Here is a 19,597-nt window from a genome sequence, read left to right on the forward strand (position 1 = left end):
ACTGAAGATAATCTATTTAGGTTAGTCTACTGCAGTGGTTCTCAAACTTTTTACCATGAGTACCACCTTAGAAATGATTTGGCTCTCCAAGTACCACCGGAATTAAAATAAAGTGCGTAGGCCTATAACTACATAGAGTTTACACAGAAGGCATTAATATTGATAATACGATTTATTATTCACATAACTTTACCTGACTGAAGCAACCAACTGTCTATAACTCATGTATTGTATTTAAACACTTGCAACGGGATAATACTAACAATTGAACAACTGCTTCAATAGGGCTACCCAGCAAATTGGGATATCATCTGGCATATAACATACCAGTCAATCTAGTGAGGTTATACTGCATTAAAGCATTCACAGCACTGAATATTTATTTTAACAACTGCAGTCAACCAATCATGTGAGGTACATTTTACTGCATCAAAACATTCAAAGAATTGAACATGAATATTTAAATACTGGAGTCAAACAATCCTGTTATAAGCAATCATGCACAGCAAAGAGAGAAATCATGTGTAAATCTACTGAAATGCAGTAGACTCTACTGCATTTCAGTTTTTATTTTAATTTTATTTTTTATTACAATTTTTTTTCAACTACCGAACATATTCTTTACTCCTAGTTTTTGTTATTTTGTTAGTTTTAATTAAGGATACAACCTTGTTGTGTGTCTGAGTGCGTATATGTGTGTGTGAGTATGTGTGGGTGTGACTGCGTATTTGTGTGTGTGTCTGTGTACACATGTTTACATGTGTGTGCTTGTATGTATGTGTGTGTGTGTGTGTGTGTGTGTGTGTGTGTGTGTGTGTGTGTGTATATGTTTGTATTCAAATGTGTGTGTGTTTGTTTGTGTGTTTGTTTTTATGTGTGTGCGTGGGTGTATGTGTGGGTGTGTGTGTGTTCACATATGTTTGTGTGTGTGTGTGTGTGTGTGTGTGTGTGTGTGTGTGTGTCTGTCTGTGTGTGCACCCGCCCATGTGTGTGTGTTCATATGTGTGTGTGTGTGTCATGTGTGTGAAGGTCAAGGTTCAGACCTGCTGTAAACAGAATGTGTGTGTGTGTGTGCTTACTACGGTTGTGGATCGCTCGGAGGCTGCTGGGGAAGCTCTTTCCCAGCAGGACCAGTAGACCCAGTAGAAGAAGAACACAGAGGATCCCCGTAGCCACCTTGTAGCTCCTTAGCTCGGCCCATCTCGGATCTGCTGGGGATACTGGTGGGGGGGGGGGGGGGGGGGGGGGTGGGTGGGGGGGGGGGGGGTTGTCATCCTCTGAGATCACACGATAAATAACACACACACACACGTCTGTCCGTCTGTGTGTGATCATCTTACCTTTACAGGTGACCCTCAGAGTGGGACAGGTGATGTTCTTTCCTTGGTGCCAGTTGGGGTCCCCCTCACAGCCCTGCACGCTCCTGCACACCCCGGACAGCCCCCCCTGGATGCTCCCCAGAAGCCCCTGCTGCTGTAGGCACCTGGAGGGGCCGAGGCCCGGGCGCGTCAGCAGCACCTCCCCCTCACAGGATTGGTCCGTCCAGTTGAAGGTCAGCAGTCCGGGCATAGGCGGAGGGGGCGGGGCCTCCTGCCCCCTCCGCCCCTCTATGGTCAGCAGTCCGGGCACAGTTGGAGGGGGCGGGGCCTCCGTCCCGGCGGGATTGCTGTCCGAGGGTTCTGATTGGTTCAGCTTGGACGGTGTGGTGCCAGTGCAGCCTTGGTTGGACAGACAGACAGACAGATAGATTGACAGATTAACAGACTGACAGACGGATAAACAGACAGACAGACAAACAGAGAAACTGGCAGATTTTTGGGAGGTTCTCGATCTCAAAAACCTGTAATGAGAGGATCTTCATTGACGTAAAGATCTTAAAGGAGCTCTAGTTTCCAGAATATTCAAGAAAGTTGACCGAAAACTAGTTTCTGACCAGGAACCACTAACTTGCTATTCAGCCTAATTTCCCCAGTTAAGCTGCAGTAGGGTGGCTCATCATAGTATTATCATATTCTTAGTATCGTTGTGAATCATTAAGCTTACCACAAGGCAGCAGGCAGAGGAAGACAGCTGAAATAATCCTCACATCCATCAGAGAACGAGAAGCAGGGTCACAGACGTGAAGAAAAGCTGCTGGAACAAGGACCTCTGGACCTCTCTCTCTACCTCCCTCCCCTTCCTATCTGTCTCTGTCTTTACCTCTCTCTCCTCCTCCACTCACTCTCTGTCTCTACCTCACTCCCTCTCTCCTCCTCCTCTCTCTCTCTCGGCTCCTCTCTACCCCTCTCTCTCGCTCATGCTCTGCAGAAGTGCACATTTCCTCACATCAAAGGAGGGAAAGAAGAGATGCGTGGGGAGAGACAGACTGTTCCTCCACCGCCTGCTTTGACTGATACCATGTTCAGACGTGTTGGTGACACTTTACAAGGGAACATGAAAGAACATTTGCTAATGGAGTAATAAGCGTTGTTATTTAGCTCTGGGTTAGGTCCTTAGCTTATCAAATAAGGTATCAATCAAAATATTGAATAATGCTTTAGTTAACATTAACACTATTAGCAAATTATACAATTAAATGAATGAAATGTTTGTTAATAATGACATTTGCATTTATTAATGTTAAATTAATGAACCCTTAATGTAAAGAGTTACCTGTGTTTTTGTTATCTTTTCTTGTTTAACTTTTGCCGTTTAATTGCTCCAGCACATTTGTAGAACGTGAGACCTGATGTGATCGAGCACATGCATTTTTCCCCATGCCAATAATGCCCCTTTGAGAGGTCTTATTTTTTATGTGCGCACGCACGCACACATCAAACACACACACACACGTCATATGTCATGTGTGTGAAGGTCAAGGTTCAGACCTGCTGTAAACAGAATCATCCTCAGCCTGATTACGAATTGTAACTAAATACCTAATAAAAACTTTCTTGAATAATGGAGCTGAATTATAACATAAGAGACTTCAGGCATTATTATCTTCTACATACTTCCTCATTCCTCAGTGGACTAAACATTTTATCTCATATTCCGAAAGATTATTCTACTACTATTCCGATCAGTACACTACTGCATGTGATCAACAGACATCCACACCAGCATCCTCAGATCAACTTCAGTCTTTTAATTTCCCTTCACCCTACAGCCATCACCATGGAAACAAGAACCCCAACCCCGTGGAAAGACAAGCTCCTCCCTCACACACTCACCACCCTGTGACCGCTGACCCCCAGAAATCAGCTGAGGCCGTCTCTCTGCCTTCCGGCGAGGAGACTGGACAGGAGAGGGTGGCAAAAAGGGGGCGTGTCCCAGATTACCAGCCACGTGAGGGCGGGACTACGGGAGGGTCTTGGCTGGGATGAGGACCCCATGGGGATTACATTTGAAGCTTGTGAGCCATCAGGCTGAAAGGTCCACTTTTATTCAACTTTTCATTATTTTGAAATATCCTTGTCCGGCAGCCGTGATGCAGACCCCTGTCCAGGTGTGGGAGATACCAGTCCAGGTGTGGGACATACCTGTCCAGGTGTGGGAGATACCAGTCCAGGTGTTATAGATATCTGCCCAGGTGTGCGAGATACCTGTCCAGATGTTGTAGAGAAACCTGTCCAGGTGTTATGTATATATATACACACACCTGTCCAGGTGTGATTCGGATACCTGTCCAGATGTAGAGATACCTGTCCGGGGCCATGTTTGAGTTGATTAACTTGTACCCGATACAGCACAACAAATGATGCTTTACCATTTTGTAGTGTTCATTTTAGTGTAAAAATCAGTTTCCCTATATAGTGCACAGATTAATACCCATAATGCACCTTCAAATAAATATATAATTTCCACACCCTTGACACTGTGAGATCCAACGCACACGGCTTGTTTAAGCGACAAATTGACACCAGAGGGGTGGATTTCGAGCCCATGATAACAGTCCTAATTCCCTAGTGTACGTGTAGGGTATATAGGGATTGTGGGTCAAGTGAGTCAATTCGAAGAGTGCAGATATCTGTCCAGGTGTTCTCAGGACACCTGTCCAGGTATTATTCAGACCCCTGTCCAGGTGTTATTCAGACCCCTTTCCAGGTGTTATTTAGACACCCGTCCAGGTGTTATTCAGACACCCGTCCAGGTGTAACGCAGACCCCTTTCCAGGTGTTATTCAGACACCTGTCCAGGTGTAACGCAGACACCTGTCCAGGTGTTATTCAGACACCTGTCCAGGTGTAACGCAGACACCTGTCCAGGTGTTATTCAGACACCTGTCCAGGTGTAACGCAGACACCTATCCAGGTGTTATTCAGACCCTTTTCCAGGTGTTATTCAGATACCTGGACTATTATTATTATTAATCGTTCAGAGCTTGACAAAAAAAAACTCAATCAGAACCCGTCAGCTCCAGTTCCACACGACCCTCCTGGACTAGTCACTCCACTGTTCTCAGACCAGCTATACGGCCAGCTATAGGCAGGGTCTACTTCAACAAATCAGCTCAAATCTAGTGGAGCACATGTCATGTCCAAAGAAATCAGTACGTTAAAATCATTCCCTGTAATGTTCAACATTATTTTAATATATTCAGACAACTGGAGAAGAAACTGTAGTGTCGTGGAGGGGTGGGGGGGAGGTGCCGAGGCAAGACGCTCTGCTGTTTCCCATTGGCTCCCAGGGGTGCTATGTGACGGCACTGGGCACCGGAACCAATGAGAAAGAGCCATTACACCAAGCAGTTTACGGTGTGTTTAGTGTAGGTAACTCTATGAACACTCAGAACTAGAGGGGAATTGGTGAAGCGATTCTAAAGTAGCTTGGGTTATCCTCTCATTTCTACGTGTCAACAGTGCAAGGCAGTACTTCCATTGTGATCAACTACCCCATCACTCCCCTACAGCCGGCAGCTGAAGACCCCACCTCCGAGACACTGGGGCCAGATGCGGTGCTGAAGAACCGGCCCTCCGAGATGTTGATCACACATCCCTTCAGGATCACAGCAGGCGGTTCTTATCTTCCCCCTCAATCAACAAAATCCATCTTGGATTTGAATCAGCTCACCACGTTACAATTCTCATCGCAGACCAATCTACTGTCAGGAAATCAAACATCTCTCTTCTGAGATTCATTGTCCAGAGTTCTGGATACAGGAGGATACAGAAGGCGCAAGGGGGAGGGGACATGGGGGGGAGGAGGGAGAGGAGACGAGGGGAGGAGGAGGGAGAGGTGAAAAGGGGGAGGAGAAGAGAGGAGACAAAAGGTAGAAGGAGAGAGAGGAGACAAGGGAGGGGGAGAGAGAGAGGAGACAAGGGAGGAGGAGCGATAGCAGGGAAAGGGAGAGAGCACCAAAGATAGGATGGGTGTGTGTTTGGGAGAGAATGCATTATGTATTATGAATGATTATCTACTTGTGTAGGAATTAATTAGAAAGTCTGATTAATTCTAATGACTTAGTCTTCCAGTCATAAACATTTCACGATGTCGGATCAGGTGCCCTGGAACCCTGAGAAGATTCAGATTTCAACCAATCGGATCTGGCCCCTCTGGGTGAGGTTGTCCACAGACGTGAGGTCATGCGACGGTGTCGGCCGGTCCAGCAGTACGGGAGCCCCGCCTCACCGCGTGCTGAGCTCCATGCTGACCCAATGACAGTACAGTAAGCAGTGCTTCAAGAAGCGCTCGAACGGAAAGTGAGGCTGGGATCTCTAGCCGTGGTTCAACCCAAGAGTGGGAGGGGCTCTGTGAGAGGGCGTGGTTACATGCTAAGAGGGCGGGGCTACACGGTAAGAGGGATGCTTGAAAGTTTGAAGATGTCTGAAATGCAATGAATGAATGACATAGAAACTCACAAACACAAGAGGACAACCTGAGACTAGTCGTGGCCGAGAGCGAGAGCGAAAGAAAGAAAGAAAGAAAGAAAGAAAGAAAGAAAGAGAGAGAGAGAGAGAGAGAGAGAGCGAGAGAGATAGACAAACAGAGAGAGAGACAGACAAGAGATTTAGTGCAACAAAGTAAAGTGAGAGACCCTCTCTAACCAGACAGGGGGAGGGGGAGAAAGGGTGGAGGGGGGAGGGGGGGGGGGGGGGGAGCGGGAGGGGGAGCAGTCTCAGGAGTAGGGCTGTGGGACCCCGTACCCAGGGGGTCTGTACACGGGCCGTGCGGCCTGCGGCTGGGGGCCCGGGTAGGGCGGGCCGCCCGGGTAGCTGTACCCTCCATAGGAGTAGGAGGCCGGGTAGGGCTGGGGGCCCAGCAGGGGGCCCTGCGGGGGTGCGGGGGTGTACTGACCGAAGGCCGAGCCCGGGTGGGGGCTGGGGAAAGAGGGCTGGGTGGGGTAAGGGCAGGCCGCGCCCGCGGGCCCGAAGGCGGGCCTGGGGCCGGGGTAGCCGGCGGTGGCGGCGGCGGTGGGGGGGTAGGGGGAGTACCCGGCCGGTGCGTTGGAGGCGGGCGGGGCAGGGTTGACGGAGGGGGGGGCGACGGGGTAGGGGGTGTAGCCGGCGCCCCCTGCTGGCGAGGAGCCGGGCTGCTGGTGGGGGTGGGGGTGGTGGTTGCCGGGGGTGGTGGCGGGCTCCTGGCCGGCGCAGGCGGCCGGCGTCCCGGCGGGGGCGTGGTCGGGGGCGGGGTCGGGGGCGTGGCTCCTCTGTCTCAGGAAGTCCTGGAACTTCTCCAGGCGCACGCGTCGCCGGTGGGCCAGGGAGCGCTGGGGGAGGAACCGCTCCAGGAACGACTCCAGCGACACCGACCCGTCCAGGAAGTCAGAGGCCAGCGTCTGCACACGCAACCGCAACCACAACCGCACAGTCATTACAAATAATGATCAAAGCCGGTTACCACTGGGTGTGTTTCTATTGGTTAATCATGGAGGGAAGGCCTCAGCTGAGTTGATGTGTGGATATACCACCAGCCCTGCCCACTGAGAGGCAACGCCCATCGCAGTGTCTTGACATGTGTCTTGACATGTGTGTGTGTACCTCTGACTCTGCCTCTGTGTTGGAGCCCTCTGTCTGCAGCCTGGAGAACAGCGCCTCTGGGGACACCTGACCGGCGAACCCATCTGCAAACAAAGCAGTTATACTGTTATTATTAACACATAGCAGTTATACTGTTATTATTAACACATAGCAGTTATACTGTTATTATTAACACATAGCAGTTATACTATTATTATTAACACATAGCAGTTATACTGTTATTATTAACACATAGCAGTTATACTGTTATTATTAACACATAGCAGTTATACTATTATTATTAACACATAGCAGTTATACTATTATTATTAACACATAGCAGTTATACTATTATTATTATTATTATAACACAGCAGTTATACTATTATTATTAACACAGAGTAGTTATTCTACTATTATTATTATTATTAATAACACAAAGTAGTTATGCTATTATTATTAACACATAGCAGTTATATAATTATTATTAAACACATGGCAATGACATTATTGCTACTATTATTATACAAATACATACTAGATATCATCAAATACATGCTAGTTATTATTAAGTACATAGCAGCTACACTATTATTATTATTGAATATACATACTAGTTCATATTTAATAAATACTAGATATAAATAAATACATCGACAAATCTAATAAAATAGGACATTTAACTTTCTTCCAAAGCGATTTACAATAAGTACATTTGTCAGAAGAAAGAGAAACAACAATAGATTGCTGTCGGTACAATAAGGATTTTCATAGAAAGAGTTCCAATCCCTTACAATTACTAGGTTTTTACTAGGTCATCCCATTCCCTGTATGTAACAAAGATATTTATGATAAGATGCTACACAATGCTAAATACTATTTTTAAATGCCAAATACATACCAGTTATACACATTTTAAATACAGACTAGTTATTAATAAATGCATACTAGTTATTATTAAATAAATACTTTTATTATTAAATACATGTTAGTAATGATTAAATACATAGCAGATATATTTATTATTAAATACATACAAAAATACAATACATTACCTAATAGATTAATTAAAGGAGACATATTATACCTAGGGATGCACCGATCCGCTTTTTTCACCTCCGACACCGATACCGATATCTGAGGTTCAGTATCGGCCGATACCGATCCGATACCGATATAGAAAAACAGCGCGAAATTATGGCTACAAACTGTAAGTTTCATTGAGGGGAAAAGACTGGGATCATGAGACCTGAATTTTTGGAGGTGCTTTATAAGGTTTGTGGTATTAAAGCTAGAAGGTTTAGTACCACCCCTCGGGACATTTACTTTGCATATGTTGCATGTAGCCGTGGAGCTTGCTGGCTTAGGTAAAGTGAAATAGCTCCAGATAGCAGATCCTTTTGCTCGCTCCATTTTGCAATCACTGTAGGCTCCGCACGGCGTGTTGCTTGTTTATGACGTCACTCACAGCGCACAGCATAGAAACTGAATAGATCAGCCAATAGATAGATAGATACACTTTTATTAATCCCGTGAGAACATTTTCGTGGGAAATTCAATTATCAAAGCAGCAAGGTAGTAGGAATAGGATTCAAGTATGTACATAAACGTAAAAAAAAAATATATATATGGATCGGCCCATTTGTCACCGATAACCCGATCTAGAAATGTCTTCAATATCGGTACCGATACCGATACAAATATCGGATCGGTGCATCCCTAATTATACCAGCAGGTGTGAGTGTGATTAGCCTTACAAGCTGTTTCGAAAATCTGCCCCATATTATAATAATATGTCTCCTTTAATGTTTTGAAACCTGTATTGTTGCTGTATTGTTACATCTAATATAATCTGAAACAATTAGATGAATAATCTTAAATCCCATAACAGCCTGGCTCAAAAGTGCTCTTTCACTTTACCCACTTCAACTTTCAGAAAGCTCCGTCTTGCCGCTCGTGAACGAGCTTCTCATCTAAAAACACACAGGAGACGCGACAGGCAGACATAATAAGACATAACCCTCTCAGCGTTAGGGCCCCCGGTGCTGATCTGTCCCCCCAGCCGGTCAGAGGGGCCCTCTCCCATTAGATCCCAGCAGATGGGAGCCTGGAGGATCAGGGCGGCCGGCAGGGGGGGCCTGCAGGGGGGGGGGGGGGGGGTCCTACCTCGCAGGGCACAGTGCTGGCGGTAAGCGTCGCGGGCCGCCTCCAGCTGGGAGTAGCGCTCCACCAGCAGCTCCTTCTGCTGCTCCAGGCGCGGCTTGACGTCCAGGTTCTGCTCGGCCAGGCTGCGGTTGGAGGCCAGCGCCATCTCCCGCTCCAGCTGGATGTTCTGGATCTGGAGGGGGGGGAGCGGCAGCCTGGTCAGCCCCTCCTGACCTCTCGCTCTCTCCATAACGCCGACGACCCGTCGGGCCTCACGCACGGTGGAACTAACGCTCAAAACCCAAATCAGTGGACGGGCCAATCAGAGCTAGGGGGAGGGACTTTCAGTTCATGATGGTAAATGAACTGCGTTTAGATATATAATATCTATAATATTACGCGTCTTGCTCAGGGACAGGGAAACCTCCAGACTCCATGCGGTTGCCAAACAACCCGCTCTACTCCCTGAGCTACTGCCGCCCTAAATGCAGGGAGCAATTTTCGTTAAGGTCCGGTTTAGAAATCAGGGGTTGCCCGGCAAGGACCAGACCGATATTCATTGCAAAACGCATTAAATTACAATTCAATGTTGCACTGGAAACACAGCGCAATACATGTCTCAACTTATTTCCCAACCTATGTCCTAGTCACCTATGTCCTGGGCTATTTCAACTCTTTGTCCTACCCTACGACCATACCTATGGAAAAACCTGTGTCCTTATATCATACCCTATGTCTGTATATCCTACCTTATGTTGTTCCTTTGTCATAATCGATGTCGTAACCTATGTCCTACCCTGTGTGCTAAACAATATCCTACCCCGTGTCATACCCCATGTCCCACTCAATGTGCCTATGTGCTAAATTGTTCTCAAACAGCAGTCTGGACGTGGAGATGCTACTCAGGGGTATCTGGGTCGATGTATCTAGCTCTATTTCTATAGCTTTATAGCTAGCTGGATTAGCCCTTAGAGGAATGAAGTCCAGCCGGACGGTGAGTCTTCATACTAAACCCGTCGGGTTAAACAACACCTCACTGAGGAAGACATTCCTGACATTCAACTTGCTCGCTAGCTGTAATGGTTGGGATTGTTCGGTCATTCAGGATTCCTCTTGTGGCGAATCATGCGTTGGAATGGAGCCGTGCGGGCTCAGATAGGCTTTGTTACCGTACGTCCACACCAGAAGCGACCAAAGCGTCAAATCATAAAGTTTCCCTGCGAATATTTCTGTTCACTTTGGTGGCTCAAGTCGCTCATGACGTACAATTCAATTTTGCAGACGCATTTAACGGAGCCGTATGCTTTTAGTACAGACAGCCATATCAAAGAGTTAACTCCCATACACTTTGGCCATATTGCAGAGGCGGTTTTGCTTGTTGGATAAAGTGCTTCGACAGTGATTCCCCTCCAATATATATATAAAAAAAAAATCCTAAAATGTAATTACAACCGAGAAGAAAAAAACGTTGCGTGCTGTAGTAGGCTAGTTAAAATATGTTTCACTGATCTGCATCTGCAAATCATGATCTGCACTCATTCGTCAAACAAATTGACATTGGCGCACATGGCTAATTTGCATAGGAGGACAGGACTGGCTGGCTCCGCAAGGCAAATAATGGAACATATTTATCTATCTATCTAGGCCCATCTGTCTATCTATCCATCTATCAACATGTGTAGTTTTAATGTGATGCATTTTGTGTATGTCCAGTCAGACTTGTCTCCCTTGTTCTGTGTGGTCTTGTAGGCTACAGTCCTGTGTGATCCGAATCACCTAAATTAATTCCCGACGATTTTGTAGTTTGGTATTAATAAAGACATGACTAGGCTATCTATCTATCTAGACTATTTAATTTAAAATGATTCACCTCAGGCTCCGCGAATAGTGGGGATTGGAGGGATAAAAGACAAGAGATATCTCTTGTCATTTCGATTAGTTTGTGTATGTGACGATTTCAAAAACGTGTTTTGTTTAAAGCATGACTACACGCTATTGGTTGGTTGGATTGGTGGTATGGAGAGCAAATAAAAATGATTCCCGCTTAAGAACGTTCTAGATCGCAAATATTTTCTATAAATACTCCCGCTTATCATCACTTTGTATCAAAATCACTATGGATGTTGCACTCATTAACTATTGAACATAAAACAGAAAACACAGCTGTCATTATCACTGTCACTGACAGCGATATATCGTTTCACTTCTTATGACAAATGTACTTAATGCAAGTCGCTTTGGATAAAAGCGTCTGCTAAATGGTCATTTGTCAGCTGTCTATCCTCTATTAAACTGCATTGAAGTGACACGTTTGTTCCGTGCATTATTCATTAGCATTATTATTGCATTATGCGTGCATTATTCCTTTGCACAACGTATTGTTCCTTTGCACAACGTATGTATTTTCGATATTTGAAAACGATTCCGTCCCATTCAGAGCAAGGGAGATTAGCATGATAGGATCTCGGTTACATATGTATCGCGCCTATTTTAACAATAATCTCAAACATTTCATTAACTCACATACAGACCAACCAACCACGCGTGACACCTCCGCCCAGGCCAGAGCCTTTTTTGTTGTGATCTCTGAAATGAAAAAGGCTCGGATGCCCAACACCGGGTGCCCAGTTTCAGCCGCGATAAATTTTTCCGTCGACATTTTGTAGTCAGTAGTAGAGCCCGACCGATATATCGGCAGGCCGATATTATCGGCCGATATTAGGCATTTTTCAAACTATTCGGTATCGGCATTTATAATGGGCGATAAATGAATATAAAAAAAAAAGAAAAAAAAAAGAAGGTCCACCAGAGGGCGCTCTAACGCCCAAACCCGGTGATTCAGCCAGAGTTAGGCAGAGTGAATGACGGAGATCGACGGTGATCATCGGTGTTGTTCATGTGTGCAAGTGTGTTCATGGTAAGTTGGCAACTGTCACGAGACATACATTGCTTGAATAACAATTAAAAGAACATCCCCATCAATTCTCTAAAGTCGATAAGCATGACTTAATTCATGACTACCATGTCCAGTTTTGCTGTTGTTACCTGTTAGCTGAGAGTGAAAAGGATTTAAAGGATAACTACAAATAACCAATGTTAGGGAAATGTGTTTGTTTTGTTGCGCGTTTCTGGATTTTTTTTTAATGTATATATCGGCCTATATATCGGCATATCGGTTTTTTAAATCACTAAATATTCGTATCGGTATCGGCCTTAAAAATTCTATATCGGTCGGGCTCTAGTCAGTAGGAAACAAAACAGTAGGTATAGGAACCAAAGTGCCGGTGTTCGGTGTTCCCTGGGATCCACGCAAGCGAAGAGCGTCTACATTACGATTAGCTGTCAGTGTCTGGCCGCTGAAACGTGTCATAGTAATTTACATAAAGTTCAACAGTTTTCAACTTTTTTTGGACGCTCTGGTCGCTCAACTTTGGTCGCTGGTAGCGTTGGTCGCTTTGGTCGCTCTTGCCCATAGAAAGTGAATGACTTCCGGCGATTTCGTAGCTCAATTCGCTTCTAATATCAAAAGCGGTGGTACATTTCTAAATTGGGATTTTAGATGAAGATATAGGCGGATCTACTGGTGGCCTTATATCTTAACATTCAAAAGGCATGTGTAACATTTCGTTGACCTAGAGGCCTATGCTTTATAATTCGTTCAGTTCTGTGCTAGACTACATCCAATATTTCCACAATGTTCAAACCCATTCACCTTTACCCCCTAACTTCCAGGGAAACAATAGAGACTTAATTTATTGATATGATATTTCAATATCAATCTAGCCAACTACGATGTGCTACTATGACAAGTGGCACATGCCAGTCACCACACAAATGTCATATGTAACGTATTAACGTAACAAGAGTTGAGAGACCCTGTGTGTAAGAAATGCATATTATACCTTTAAACCCTGTTCTGTATTTAGTTAGGCAGAAGATAAACCTTCAGCCTAACTGAAGCCTGTTGCAACCACCTGCTGACGGCCCCTATATGCTCTAGTGTAGCGATCACTTGTGGACGGTCCCTATATGCTCCACTGTAGAGATCATTTGTGGACGGTCCCTATGTACTCAGCTCTAAATTAAGTGTAACTTTTGGCTATTTAAGCCTGAAATGTTAATGTTTGGTCTTTAAAACATGACTTATGGGATATGGGATCCGTTTGATTCAACGCAATTAGATGCATTGAAATGGCTGATTATCAAGCCTCAAACTAATAACTAATATCACGCATCGTGCTTCACTTAACAGCTGCCACAGACTCCATAGTTTAATTGAATCCAACACTCAAGAATGTGTTTTAAAATGATAGGAAATAGACACTGCGAGTTAGGTAGATTAGGTGTTTTTTTGGCACAGGGGAAAGGCTTCTGGTAGCACAAATTATTTATACATGATTGGGAAATCCAGCAGTAAAATATATCTTTATATAGTACTACTATAGCATCTAACATACTAACACTTCTGCCGTGAAAGAAATCGTACGAGAACTTCCTCTTAGTGGTCACTGAACACCAACACTGGGCGTCCTTCAAACTACTAGCAAATAACAGATTCATTTGGAACATACCATGCTAATGTTACGGAGATCGGGCGGTTTGAATGAACCTCACCCTCCTGCCGTTGTAACTTTCCAACAAGAGAGTTGGCCTATATATATATTTTTTTTTTTGGCGGCTGGTGGTTTTTAAAGTGAGGGAGGAAGGACTGCGCCCTTGGTTGCCATTGGCCTGCTTGCCATTGGCCTGCTTGCCATTGGCCTGCTTGTTAGTGTATGGTGTTTTGGTGAACTACAAAATAGTAGGGAGGGATAGTTATGTGAATAAAATTGATACAAAGCCACCAGTGGCATCACTGTAATTTGAAAGCTGGTGGGCATGTCTTTGAAGGAAAGGATGCAAAGCCCATTAGTCAAATCAGGCCTACTCTTGATTTGTAAAATAAAATAAAAAAAATCTCGGCCTAGTTTTGCCCTCAATGACTGTAGTTATTGGTTGTAATTTAGCTATGTTTATTTTCAGTTACAATTGTTTTAAGAAAAGACTCAAGACCAAAAGTGATGCCATTTAAAATGCATCATGCTCTGAATCATTCACCCTTTCCACAATATCAAACAGAACGGTCAGAGTAACAAACTAGTAAAAGAACGAGAACATTATTTCAAACAACCTGATCTGATGATAGGCATGGTGCCTAACAAGGAATGTCGCATAGCAGCACCAACGTGAACTTGACTCTTGTCGTGGCGTTTGGTTGCCCTATCAAGATTTTTCACATCAGTGAAACCATGAACAGCCCACGTTGGAGATTTGCCATTGTTCATTAGCAAACAGGGCCAGCAATACAGTCGATTGCTAGTAATGCTACCAGTAAGCCATGAGTACCTAGCAAACCATGTAGCACCCACAACACTGACGTTGCCATTACTTTTGGTGATCTCGATTTTGCGAAGTGGTCTACCTTTTTCTTTGGTCGCTAACTTAGCACTGTTACTCAATGAATGGCATCTGGCAACACTTCTCACCAGCCAGGGATCCTGCTTATTGGTTCATAGCGCAGCCCGAATAGATTTTGCGCGAAACAGACGCCTTAAGGTCACATCCACTCAGAGGAGGACTTTCCTCCTCTCTCCCATTGAAACCCGTGTTATTCACCGGCCGCCAGTACTTTCGGGGAAATGAATGGAAGTCAACGGAGGCTGAGGGAGGACCTTCCTCCCTGAAGTAATTGTCAATAGGCGATAGGGGGTGCTAATGTCCCTTTACCCAGGGAAACGAACATTATATATTCAAAGGCATTAAAGTAGTCATATTTAAGGGCATTAATTCATTACAGTAGTCTGGGCAATCTACATTTTTTATTCTCAACAATGTTAGGGAAGATCTTCCTCCCTTTCCTCAATGGAGAAGCCTCCACTGATATATATATATATATATATATTTATACAACGGGGGGCCTGAATCCAGCGATCTGATTGGTTCCTAACTGTTGTATAATGAGCGTATACATAACTGCTATGACGCCCAATAGTTTTGTGAAAGTATCACTCCGCGCCTTGAAGTGGAAAGTGTCAAAGAATACAACCGTATTTTTACTAGTGTGTGTGTTTGGAGTCATTTTGCCATAATTTTAACAGTTGTATAAAAGCAATAGCACCGTTCACTGAAGCCTTAAATCGGTGAGTGAACTGCTCCATAGGATAAATTGCCGGCGAACCGCTCTATCGGAGCCTTCTCTTGGAGGGACGCTAAAGTGTGTTGCATAGCGACCGTCGATGCAAAGCGGCAGCCAGGAGGGACTACTTTTTGGTAGTCTTTAATAAAACGGCTACTTTGACTTTCTTCGTTTCTTTTTAAATGTAGTGTGTCTATGACTTTCGTTTCGCCATAACAGAAACCGTTGTATAAAAGTCAGTGGCATGTGCTCATTATACCACTGTGAAGGGGGTCGCCGGCCCTCCGCTGCGCGTCGGGGCCGGACAACGCCCCTTAACAGTGGTATAATGAGCACATACCACAGCCTGGCGTGATCTATTGCTTAAATATATATATATATATATATATATATATATATATAAAGATTGCTGAATTTCTTACAGTTAAGACCAGAATTGCTCTCCCTCTGCTTCTTCCCTTTTAACTCCTCTTGTTGTTCTTCGTATAAATAAATCAGGCTCAATGATTGTACTAAGCATATAGCATATTATTAATGAGCATCATGTTTTTTTTGTATTGGCTTAGGAACTAATATTATAGAAAAATGATTCAGTGTCAGTGATAATATTGTATTGGCTAAGGCGTTTATAATGAGATGCAATGATGTACTTATATTTCTGGTTTTAACTATATTGATGAGCGGAAATCGACCTTTATAGTATTTAAAACACATCCAAACAATACCAATAGTTTACCATAAGTCGTTTCCTAGTAAGAAGCTCCTGGAACCCGCTCAGGTAGCTCTAGGCCGAGGGGATCTGAACCTGCTCAGGTAGCTCTAGGCCGAGGGGATCTGAACCTGCTCAGGTAGCTCTAGGCCGAGGGGATCTGAACCCGCTCAGGTAGCTCTAGGCCGAGGGGATCTGAACCCGCTCAGGTAGCTCTAGGCCGAGGGGATCTGAACCCGCTCAGGTAGCTCTAGGCCGAGGGGATCTGAACCCGCTCAGGTAGCTCTAGGCCGAGGGGATCTGAACCCGCTCAGGTAGCTCTAGGCCGAGGGGATCTGAACCCGCTCAGGTAGCTCTAGGCCGAGGGGATCTGAACCCGCTCAGGTAGCTCTAGGCCGAGGGGATCTGAACCCGCTCAGGTAGCTCTAGGCCGAGGGGATCTGAACCCGCTCAGGTAGCTCTAGGCCGAGGGGATCTGAACCCGCTCAGGTAGCTCTAGGCCGAGGGGATCTGAACCCGCTCAGGTAGCTCTAGGCCGAGGGGATCTGAACCCGCTCAGGTAGCTCTAGGCCGAGGGGATCTGAACCCGCTCAGGTAGCTCTAGGCCGAGGGGATCTGAACCTGCTCAGGTAGCTCCGGAGCCAGGGGACATAAGGGCTAAAACGAGAACTAGGGATCTTTTCAATTAGTGAACTACCGAACAGATACCGATCAGCGATTTTTTCATCAAATAGTGAATTATATGTATAGATTAATAGGATTGTTTCTTATGAAAAACATTTTGTGCCAATTATATAAGGGTCAGTTTATTAGTTACATGAGAGTTGTTCAACTGACGGAAATGCGTGGAGCCACGCGGTTTTCTGACCGTCTCTGTGAGTTAAGACCCAAAGGAACCTCAAATAAATTAAACATCACTGACAAAGGAGAATGAGTCAGTGTTAATGTTTACTGGAATGAGTCAGGCCAACAAACTCACACTCACGCTATGACAGCTCTAAAAGCTCTAACAGCTGATACCAAAGACGGTATGGATACTATACACCCAATACCGATTTAATCCAACTTATGATCAACTGGAAATGGAAAACTGTATCATTGGGACGAATACGTTGAGCCAAAACGACAATGAATATAATAAACATAAATAAGCAGTATGCAAAGGAAGCCTACTGTATTTGCGTAACACATCGATTTTTGTGACATCCGTGCCTATGAAAGGAGTGCTGTCTACGCCTTCCCTCACAGCTCAGACCGGGGTCCAGCTCCAGTGGACAGCGCTGTTATCAAGTCTAGTTTTAAAGAAAGCCTTTACTTCAAATCATAGGAATTATGTCAAAATGAACGTAGTATGGCTGCAATCGTTTGGCTATACGAAAAGCTACACTATGCGATCTCAGGGTATTGGTATGAGGTCATCATTCCGGAGAGAAGGAATGGCATAACGGCGATTCAAGAGGGCATAGCATAGGCTACTCCAGAGTCGACCATACAGAAATACTCAAGCGCACTGTAATGTCGACACTATGGGTCATACATACGCATCCACCACTGCAACAATGCCAGTAGGAAATCTGCTGCACCCGGGCATGTCAATCAGCTATAACAATATCACTGCACTAAAATACGACCACATGGAAACAACTGACAGAATAACAACAACATTGCGCAATTTTCCGATTTTTTTTAAATAGATTTAATAGTTTTTTATATTTAAAAACAAATAATGCTTAAAAAAAAGTAATGTAGATAAAAATCTACTATTTCTGAAAGCTGGGGGACACGCCCCCAGGGTATAGCACACCTATGCTATGGTCCTTCCAGAACACTCTGTTAACGGAGTTGGTGTCAATAGGAGCAATCTCCACCTTGCCAACGGAAAAGTAACAACGTAACACAACATTTACCTCATCTGATTCCAGCGCCATTGACTCCACCCTCTCCGTGTTGTCCAGAAGCTCCTGCAGCTCTGATTGGCTCAGCTCCTGGAGCTTCTCCATTTGATTTGCCAGGATGGCTATCAATCACCCAGGGACCAGGAAATGAAAGTTAAAAACAGTGACAATATGGGTTGTGGGATAAGACACCACGACATTATAGGACTTTATTCTACCATCAGCTGTGGTTCATTGTCTTTCATTAAACGGTCGAATCGCAAACCGCCCGGTAGACTGATTGGGGAGCGTTTTGAGGATACAATGATGCAAATAAGACCTCAAACGGCCGCCGTTTAATATAAAATCCACAACTAGCTGGACAAAAAATTAAAATAAATAGCATATTTAGTGATTTAAAAACTCTAACCGTGATTCCATTTGGAAACAGCTTATAGCTGACACGCTGCGGGCGTTAGGCGGCATTAGGCCATCACCCACACACACACTCCCACAGACACGTATCACAGTGGGACCACACCAGAAGTAAAATACTTACTAGGAATACTTACAAAGTAATACTTAAATACTTACACGATCTCAGCCAACCAAATAATGCGTGACCGCGACTAGTGGTGGCATCCACCACGTCCGCCCCAACAAACACCTGCGATCCGACAGTAAGCCGCACGGCTTCCTATGCGGTCGACGTCCAGTGGCCGCCCGGCCAGACAGCTAGATGGTATTACTATATGTAGGAGGATACGTCTCTTGGCTGCTCTAGGGTTTCATGTAGACGACGACGACGACAACAACAACAACAACAACAGTCGTTATGATGGCCAATGTCAGCGAGTCACCAGCGTCAACTTCCAGGGAAGCCCAGCGATTCAGCGATGAAAAAAAGGATAAAATAGGTCATAAAAAAACGTGGGTTTAAGCCTCTCCGTTGCCGTCAGTCGTTTTCAAACGTAGCGTTGGTCCCACTGCTAACAGATAATATACGTACGGTCATTGGTGAAATAACACGTTATTAAAGCTGTAAACGAGTCGCTAAAAATAGGAAAGTTTCACTTCTGACTGACAGAGAACGCCGCCATCTCCGGAATGACCCATCTCCGGCGTTCCGCGGGTTGTTTAGGCACACCATTATTATATGTTATTCGACACCGTGACCTCGCTTTGTGTGCACTACATTATTTGACATATGTTGTAGAAGTGTCGAATATTTTTGTGTTGTGTGTCTTGATCTGACTCGTTCATTATAGGTCGAGTGTTTTCTTTGGTCTTGACCCCCCTGTTGGAGCGTAATGGTGGAGTCCAGCGCTCAGCTGATCGCGAGGGAAACCCCGACGCGACAGCATTATTCCGTCTGTCGACGATGGCTTGATTTTCTCTCAACTGTACATTTATATTTGATTGATTATCTACATTTGACTCTAGACAACGCTGTAGATCTACGTTATTTGTTGAACGTAGATGTACAACGATGACTTTATTCTGTAAGGAGGGTTGAGATGGAAAGAATCTAAACATCCACACGTTAACCCTTTTAAATACTTACTATGCCGACTTCTAATCGGAACTGTTATCCCTTCAAGCACTCTTGAGAGTAGGCCTACCAAATTTAACACAATAATGACATCCACGTACCCTAGCCCTGGACAGTACCACAACAACCAACAGATCATAGTAGAAAAGGTTTTATTTGCAACACAAATACAAAATGATAATATCAGAAAAGAGCCTGGGGTAT

At 44.8% G+C, this 19,597-nt stretch overlaps 2 protein-coding genes across 3 annotated transcripts in view; both read right to left on the bottom strand.

Annotated features, from left to right (window-relative positions):
- Nucleotides 1–1,261, bottom strand: part of tmem132a (transmembrane protein 132A) — a 17,547-nt gene extending 16,286 nt beyond the window's left edge. Inside the window, 1 exon segment of the mRNA XM_060046469.1 lies at nt 1,080–1,261. The gene's annotated coding sequence lies outside the window, so the exon portion shown is untranslated.
- Nucleotides 1,262–3,106: 1,845 nt separating this feature from the next.
- vps37c (VPS37C subunit of ESCRT-I) lies at nt 3,107–18,972 on the bottom strand. Of its 2 annotated transcripts, XR_009524735.1 has the most exons (6): nt 18,436–18,972; nt 17,875–17,984; nt 9,105–9,276; nt 6,960–7,042; nt 3,641–6,757; nt 3,107–3,563 (listed from the first exon to the last, which is right to left on the bottom strand). XR_009524735.1 is itself a non-coding variant. In XM_060046512.1 (5 exons), the coding sequence occupies exons 2-5, from the start codon at nt 17,965–17,967 to the stop codon at nt 6,098–6,100; spliced, it is 1,008 nt and encodes a 335-aa protein (XP_059902495.1). In that variant the 5' UTR covers nt 17,968–17,984; nt 18,436–18,972; the 3' UTR covers nt 3,107–6,097. The 2 variants fall into 2 exon arrangements, 1 of the variants encoding a protein (XP_059902495.1); XM_060046512.1 differs by having other exon boundaries at nt 3,107–6,757.
- Nucleotides 18,973–19,597: the final 625 nt, after the last annotated feature.

The sequence above is a fragment of the Gadus macrocephalus genome, chromosome 3, assembly GCF_031168955.1.
Source record: "Gadus macrocephalus chromosome 3, ASM3116895v1".
NCBI lineage: Eukaryota > Metazoa > Chordata > Actinopteri > Gadiformes > Gadidae > Gadus > Gadus macrocephalus.